The 8938-nt window shown below is 39.6% G+C and overlaps 1 protein-coding gene across 1 annotated transcript; it reads left to right on the forward strand.

Moving 5' to 3' along the window:
- The first annotated feature begins 6993 nt into the window (after positions 1-6993).
- Positions 6994-8645, forward strand: SARC_09900 (hypothetical protein). Its single transcript, XM_014296072.1, has 2 exons — positions 6994-7369; positions 8361-8645. Exons 1-2 carry the CDS (start codon positions 7097-7099, stop codon positions 8571-8573), a joined length of 486 nt encoding a protein of 161 aa, XP_014151547.1. The 5' UTR covers positions 6994-7096; the 3' UTR covers positions 8574-8645.
- Positions 8646-8938: the final 293 nt, after the last annotated feature.

Raw genomic sequence — 8938 nt, forward strand, 5'->3', positions numbered from 1 at the left:
CGTACGCGTACATCAGACATTGATGTATATATAATTAGCATAGACGCGAGGAATATGCGGCATCAAAAACCTCCTGTAGTATACGGACAATATACAATACGTACTATTGTATATACGTCATAAATTCACCTGTATTCACTGGTAGCTGAATTGAATTTACGTATATATATACTAATATACGAACCATACATATGTGGATTATACCTATTGTAAAAATATGTTCATGAACCCCTCCACACAACCTTGTGAGGAAGTATAATTTGCCGGCATGGGGTTTGAATAGTTTTATAGTCTATATGTACCTCAAATCTGTCATCAAAAATTATAATTCTGAGCGTTCATTGGCTATCTTCATCACTCATCAAATGTTTTTATAGTATTTAAAAGAAAAAATACTACTTGAAAGAGTGTCATCAAAATTTCTAAATTTGCATTCTTGTTTTATCATTGGTTGTCTCGATCACACATCAAATGGTGTTTTCCGCCGATTTGGGCAACTCGAGATTACGCGGCTTAAGCCATCCAAACCTCGCGATGTGATTGTTGGTGAATGTTGCATGCATAAAGTTGGTGATACTGACCCTTTCTTCTGTTCTGTTGGTATTATAATGTCTATAGATATATATATATTTACAATAATTGATAAAACTGCGTACTTGGCGTGTATGCAAAGTAAGTAACTATGAGTTTAATAGCCAAAGCAATACCAACACTACTGACCCTTGGGGCACTCTCAGCGGGACTGTCGGCAGTCCGCAAGTCCTTTGAAAATGATTTCCCAACTGCGTTCTTACTATTGTTCGCCTCAGCTATACTAGATGGCCTGGATGGCCATGCAGCCCGTGCACTAGGTGTGTATAGTGTATTTAATAGTGTATGCAGTGTTTATGGAGTGTTATATGTATTGATGTACAGTACGATAGGTTTGTGTAGCATCGCAAACGACCATATCGAAGCATCGTATGACTTCATGAAATAACACACTTTTTTGAATAACTGCATATGGTTACCTGCATAGCTGCTTTCTTACTATTGTTTGCACCCGCTATGCTACACAACCTGGATAGCCCTGCTGCCTGTACGCTATGTTTTTTGTCTTTCATGCCGCTAGGCGTGCACTATGTGTTGTGATAACATTGTGGTGTTATGAATTTATTGCTCAGCAGGTGCATGTGGTACATTTTCTGGATAGTATTATCGAATCGCATGACTTAACGTAGGTGTAGTATGTATATTGTTTAATGTATTCGTATATGTAGCATATGTATTATTGAATATATTAGTTTATGTAGATTATGTATTATTGATTATATTCGTATATGCAGCATATGTATTACTGAATATATTCGTATATGTCGCATATGTATATTTTAGAACATATTCGTATATATAGCAGATGCATTATTGAATCTATATGTAGCATATGTATTATTAATATTTGTATATGTAGCATATGTACAATTGAATACATTCGTATATGTAGCATATGTTTTATTAAATTAATTTGTATATGTAGCATAAGCATTATTGGATATATCCATATTTTTTCATATGTATTGAATGTATTCGTATATGTAGCGTATGTAGTATTGAATATATTCGTATTTGTAGTATATGTATTGTTGAATGTATTCTTACATGTGGCCTATATATTGTTGAATATATTCGTCTCTGGGCGAGCATTTACACTTTTTTCCGCGACCTGTATATATTCAAGTGCATGATCATGTATCTGTATATTTGTATCTGTGTACTTGACGGTCGGGTCTACTGATTCACGTTTGCCGTGTGTGTGTGCATTGAAAAAGCTCTTTAAATAAGCTCTGTGATCTCGTACATATACAAGGTAGGTACAAGCATGTGCTTGTGTAGCCAAATATCTAACATCATTGGTATGTGGCTGTATGATTGTATTGTTTTTTAACTAGTGCAAACTTCCTGGTCCTTCTGGATATAATATCTTCGAGTGAGCGTGTGATTTTGACCTGAACTAGAAGTAACAAGCGTTAGTGGGCATCGCGTACCTTTTAATTGTTGCCGTGCTATGTTAATTATGTGAACTCGAATTTCGACTCAGTATGACCCATCCACGTGTACTATGTAGATATAAAAGTATTATGTATGAACAAAGTTGACTGTATCCATCACATACACTATGTAGTATAAAAGTATAATATGCAGACAAAGTTGACTGGATCCTTCACGTATACTATGTAGGTATAAAAGTATAATGTAAGAACAAAGTTGACAGAATTCAAGTGCCAGTATGGTCATGTTTGTGCCTCTGCATGGCTGCAACTAGAACATGTGAGAATGCTTCCACACTCACACATACGCGTCGTATTCACACATATCTATATATGTGTATCTTGTTGGTGTCATGCATCCTGATTTGAAAGTTGCGCTCGTATATGCACGCATATTCATACATATGTCGATGTCAATACATGTACACATAATCATATATACACATATCCCATCAGGTCGATAGGTTTGGACACACGCATGTCTTCTTTTAATATTATTGGACCTGGTGACTCGTCTATGTGCACATGTTTAAATTCGTGTACAATTGTAAGTATAAAACTGTAAGAACCCTCCTCAAATGCTCCATGGATTTTAAGGTGGTTGTATGTAGACAGGCCGTGTGACTCACCAAGGCCCCCTATAAATCGACGCTGCTGTTAGATCTCTATACATAAGATAGGGTCATCCTTCAAGTGTGTGGGTTGTATGCTGCAGTAGTGTATCAATAGCGAAGGTTTGCGCTCAGTTACGTTACTTGCATATACACTCGCCGTAGCACATCACCCTGTCAGTGGATGATATCTGGTGTAGTAGTTAGTGTACGCGTAGAGACATATATCTATTAATGAATAGGACTGGCAAAGCCACATGGTCAAAGTGTGTAGTGCCTCGTACGTATAGTTCCTGAAGACGAGATTCGACACAGTGCAATATTATAGCGTAGAACACATCTCCCCTTCCATAGTGTTTGCAAGTCTTCGATGAAATAGCTGGTTCTTCGTTGAGCATGCGCTTAAGTACGTATTACATTCATGGCTAGAAATAAAACACAGGTATACACCCACATACATCCAGCATCTTACCATCCACAGAATGGGTGTCCTCTTGCAAGCGGTAGCACGTTACCCGAACACCGTTGCTAGTACACTCGCACGTGCAATAGCATCGACATGAAGAAATACGCGTTACTATCCTTTATTCTTCTAGGGCTTAACCACCCGTACGTCATACTGTGCAACGGTGCCACTAAACCCTAAAACCCTAAAACCCGTACGCCTCTGTATTAGCATCTACATCAAGAAATACTCATTACTATATTCTGTTCGTGTAGGTACGGCCTCGGCATTTGGTGCAGAGCTGGACTCTCTATGTGATCTGGTTGACTTTGGAGTGTCGCCTGCGTTTGTCATGTTCCTGTGGTGTTGGAACGCCCACAAGGACCATCAGGATCTACCATGGTAGGTCTCCTTTAGATTCACATTGTGTGTACATATAAAGCTTGTGTGAGCTTTGTATGTATGTATGTGTGTACTTCTGAACGTGAAATCCTTCATTATTTTTTCCGCGATGCAATCGACTTATAAGTAGATGCTGATATGATTTCACATGCGTACAGTGTAATTTTGAGTTCCACAGTGGCAGTCTTTCTAAATATGCATATTTCTATATTATATCTACGTAAATACACAAACAAATATATATATATATATATATATATATGCGTATGTATGCTTATGTATGTGTATAAAAATATGTGTTAGTGTGAATATATATATATATACATATATATATATGTGTGTGTGTATATATATATATATGTGTGTATGTGTGTGTGTATATATATATACTTATATATATATGTACGTATGTATTTATGTATGGATATATAGGTATATATATATGTGTGTGTGTGTGTGTGTGTGTTTGTGTGTTTTGTGTGTGTACGTATATGTATATTTATGTACATTGATATATTTATATATATGTGTGTGTGGGTGTGGGTGTGGATGTGTTTGTGTGTGTCTAAACATAAAGAGTATATAGACCACCTAGATTTTTACGTATACATATATGACCCGGTTGTATATGCTTAGAAGTCTACATGTTCACTCACAATTGCCTTTCATTTGTATGCACTTCAGGTACGCATCAGTGAATGGAGTGTGGGTGACATGCCTGATCTACGCCGGCTGTTGCGCCTGCCGACTCGCTCGATTCAATTTGGATGTGAATGTGCCCGTCCCACAGCCTCCACACAGCACTCACTTCATTGTATGTATATGTCCATTTCATGGTGTGTATATCTGTGTGTATGCTTCTGTGTATTTATTTGTATGTATGGTTCTGACTGTGTTATGTCCATTTCATGGTGTGTATATCTGTGTGTTTGCTTCTGCGTATTAAATTGTATGTAAGTTCTGACTGTGTTTATTGTATGTATATATCCATTTCATGGTGTGTGTATGCTTCTGCGTGTTTATTTGTATGTATGTTTTGACCGTGTGTGTATGGGCACTCCATGGTTTGTATCTGTTCGTTCTATTGTGATATACATGCGCTATCGATTGTACGTACCTATTGACTACACTTTGTTTTAGGGTTTAGGTATATGTGGGGGGTTTTTTCTCCTATTTATATGTTTCTCTGTTTATCGTGTGCTTATTCGACTTCACTATAATGTATATCCCCACTGTGTCGTGTACATCTGTGAACTTCGTGGAATGGTATAGCCAGTCTCATGGTTGTGTAGTGTTCCATATCTCATCTTTCAAATATATAGTCTATCTCCGATGTACTCAGTGTTTTGAGTGGCATATTATATTGCGATGTTCTTGTGCCGCTACAAAGCTTACGTGACAGTGGGTCTGTTATCTGAAAAATCTAGATCGAAGAAGGTACTAAGCCATTGCGATAAGATACTACTATATATATATATATATATATATATATATATATATATATCCAAGTATATCAAATATCTTTCGAAAAAGAAAACTATTTATAGCATGATATCCTTGCCCTATTCCGGAGGGCTACTCTCAACCCATTATATTTTTAGATATGTTCAGTTTCTGAGCGATTGCTAGTGGCCCACGTTTGCTTCATGTGTATGTAGCTCCGTGTGTTAGCAAAGCTAGAAGAGATGTGGTATAACTATATACAAACCTGCTTCATTGTACGCTTGTACTATCTCGTGTATGAGTGTTTGTTTCCAACTTTATCAACGTGTCTGTTCGAGCATACACATGCGTGTCGTATTGCGAAAGCTCGATCATTGCACAGTACTGACACACCCACACCACGAATCCATCTGTTTGCCCAAAGGATGAAGAAGATGAGTGGGAAGTGGAGGAGAACACAGGGAAGAAGACGTCCTCTGGAAGTACGTTGAGCGGATTTATTGGTTGTATACGATTGTATTATTGGATGTACACATTATTGTACAAAACCCCAAACCCTATATACATTATTATATTTACTATTGAATACATACCGCGATTATTGCATGTTTGTGCTTGCCTCGAGTTTGTACCTTGCTCTGCCGATGTGTTGCGTTGCCCTGTGAGTGCCTGTTATTTATATATAGCATTGGACCTGTCCTGGTATCACAGTCACTGCCAATCGATGGGCTCAATGCATACACGGTGGTGTGGGTCTGATGCCAATTAGGGTATTCATTGCCGCTGTAGGATAGATTGCATACATGTATTAGTGTGACAGCATATGTACACGTATGCAGTACATGTATCTGCGTTTCAAACGGCCATGTTCAAACTTGCGGATGTACCACACTCGCACCGTATTCTCAATACTTAGGGTTCTAGACATACACCCTAAATACTTGCGCTTATCTTACACTTCGTCACATACAACGACATAAGGTGCGAGTTTTGAGTCTCTTGATCACTAGCAGCTTTATGCGTCTGCGTATATGAATGTACCAGACCCGTTCGTATTCTCAACGAATTCACATTCACCATTAGCAGCTAGGATAGTCAAGCGCAGCAGTCTGCGATCTACCCTCTCCGTCACCGACATGAACGCGCCCGGACCACGTCCTGGCACACCCGTCGACGACGACAAATGGCTCGATGCGTATATAAATAGAACTAAGTTCTTCGAAGGTAAGGGGTGAGACATATATCTACATATATCTATATTTAGTTATAGACATATATTTATATATCTGTATATATTTTATATTAATATATATGTGTGTGTGTGTATGCCATCATGTGTTATCATGTTGTCATCTGCTTATGACTGCTTTAGCTATAATTAGGAAGTGAGATATAGTTCATATTTATGCGTGTATGATGATGCGCTTTCGTTTATATGGCTACCTGAATGAAAGCGCTGTTGTTGTGTAGACTCGGTGCCTGTATAGAACTAGTTTCTTGGAAGTACGAGTTGAGATATATATGTGTATGTGCGTGTTATTTGTGCTTGTGTATGTGGCTATCTATTTTACGTCGCTGTTTGTGTATGAATTTGATGACTATAATCAGAATTCAGTTCTTTGACGGTACGAACAGATATAAATGTGTTTAAATCGATATGCATTCCTTGGGCAAAGTTACCTGTTTGCGTGCGAATGTATAGGCTATACACATAGAACCAAGCGCGTCGGAGGTAACATCTAGAAGCACATGCCAAGTGCACAGTGTCGTGCATCGCATTTTGCGTAGAAGTATCTGTGTACACTGACAATCCTCTATCAGCGCTGCTTTTATTCATTGATCCCTCTGCTCGATACATAGTAGTACACAGAAACACACGCCGCCTTCGCCCAAACCTAGCATAAGCGCTGTGATCAAAGGCTTTATAATCTGCTCACATTCAACACTTCATATACATAAAAACACATTAATACTGTGCCTGCACAGCGAGACTCGTGCAGTCACCGATCGCATTGGCACATGCATTGCGCTGCTATGCATATGCAGGTACGGTTAAGCAGTCATCAACATAGCCACATCCGCCGGTACGTCTGCCACCAGGTTCTAGTTCTAACAAACCACTCGCACACAGGTAACATAGAGCCCGAGACAACAAACTACCTAGTCGCATGGTATTATGCCTACCTTGCCAGTACATACCCTCGTACAACTCTGACATACGCACTCAAAATCATGCATACCCTATCGCAGGCGTACCCGCCCCGGCCGGAGCCTATCTAATGCTTATGCCGTTAGTGTACACATTCGTCTTTGGACCTTACGAACGTATTGGCGTGCACCAGAATACGGTGGTGATGTTCGCTTTCTTGGCCGTGGGGTGTCTCATGATCAGCTCTCTGCGCATGTTCTCGTCAAAGATGTTGATCAAGGGACCTATCAAGGTGGGTGTAGACGCAGGATGAACAACCAATCTTACATTGCTACGAAACCGTATTTATATATATTTATATATGTGTGTGTGCGTATATATATATATATGCAAAAAAAAATACTTCTGACAGTATCTGTATCATTTCTTGCGTACTATATATACATCTACGTTTGTACAATATTTACTTGCGAGTACATTGTGTGTGTGTGTTTTCTTGCGTATATCACTATTTGCCTGGCTGTGTTTACACCTCTTCTGTACGGCGTTTTCCCATCAGCACTACACTCTTAATGCTCGAGCTTTGTTCTCCCGCACTGAATCTGCTGCATGAGTATACCTTCCTGTGGCTTTCTTCCACATGTACTTACCTACACTTGTATATCGTATCTCTATAGCAGGCGTAGAATCTCTGTTCACATAGCTATTTGGTTTGAGTGTATCAATACACCGTGTTGCGGGCAGCAAGTCATTTAAATCGTTATGCCAAGAGTATATATATAAGTTCTCGAACCACTCGCTCGTGACGGTCTACCAGCCGTGTGTAATTTCTTAGCGTGTCGAAAGTGTTGTGTGCATAGTCCAGGCTATTTGGTGCAACGTCCGGGCATTTGCCTGTTGCCTACGGGATATGGCCACAAACCTACCTATTATTATCTACTGGCACTTTCATGGGAAATCTGCCTTTCTGAAGATTATGCATCTAAAGTGTAGTTTAAATGTCTTTTGGGCTTTATTGTTTGTTTCGCGCCCAAAAAGTGGACTCGGCTCAAATCAGCACCGACTACATCACTCGCCACTGAATCACTATAAGTACATTGGTTCTATCAACTGTCCTGACACTTATGCTCCTTGGACCACTACCCATTAACGTTTACCCGCACCATTTTCCCTACTACCTGTAGGCCAGAGACCCAAACACACGCATACGCATGTCTGAGATGTATTCTGCTTCAACCACCATTCATTCTCATCGCCCACACCACTTTCTTCACTACCTGCAGGCCAGAGACCCACACACATCTCACCTGCGCTCACGCAGTGTATGGACGTTTCTGCTGAAGGTCATCGCCGTAGTGGGCGCTGTGTACGTGTTTGTGGAGTATCCGTGGATTGTCAGCTTGGCAATTGGCCTGATTTATGCGTTGTCGCTGCCTCTTGGCCCTGTGGCGTACCGATACTTTTTGACGGACACGCATCTCAACAAGACACAATAAATATTAGGAAAAGTGTATATAGAGCTTGATGTATTGTTTATACCACCTACAATAAAGATATTTGATGGTCACGCATCTGAACAAGGAACATAATAGCTTAGAAAGGTTTATGAATAGCTTTATACTATATCACTGAGAGTGTGGGCTTGCAAGCCCCTTCAGACTATAGCATGTCTGTCCGTCACACTCTTGCGCATATGAAGACCCCCATCAAAATTCGCGTTCGACGCAAAAAAGCTAATATAAAGGCCGCTGTCTAAAATACCTCTTGCGTATATGATGTTTATGTTTGGCAAGGTGTTTACGCGTTTAAAATGTAAAGAATTAGGTTCGTTAGATGGATTTCCGCTTTAATGCAGTCGTTT

The sequence above is a fragment of the Sphaeroforma arctica genome, assembly GCF_001186125.1.
Source record: "Sphaeroforma arctica JP610 unplaced genomic scaffold supercont1.1076, whole genome shotgun sequence".
In the NCBI taxonomy this organism is placed as follows: domain Eukaryota; class Ichthyosporea; order Ichthyophonida; genus Sphaeroforma; species Sphaeroforma arctica.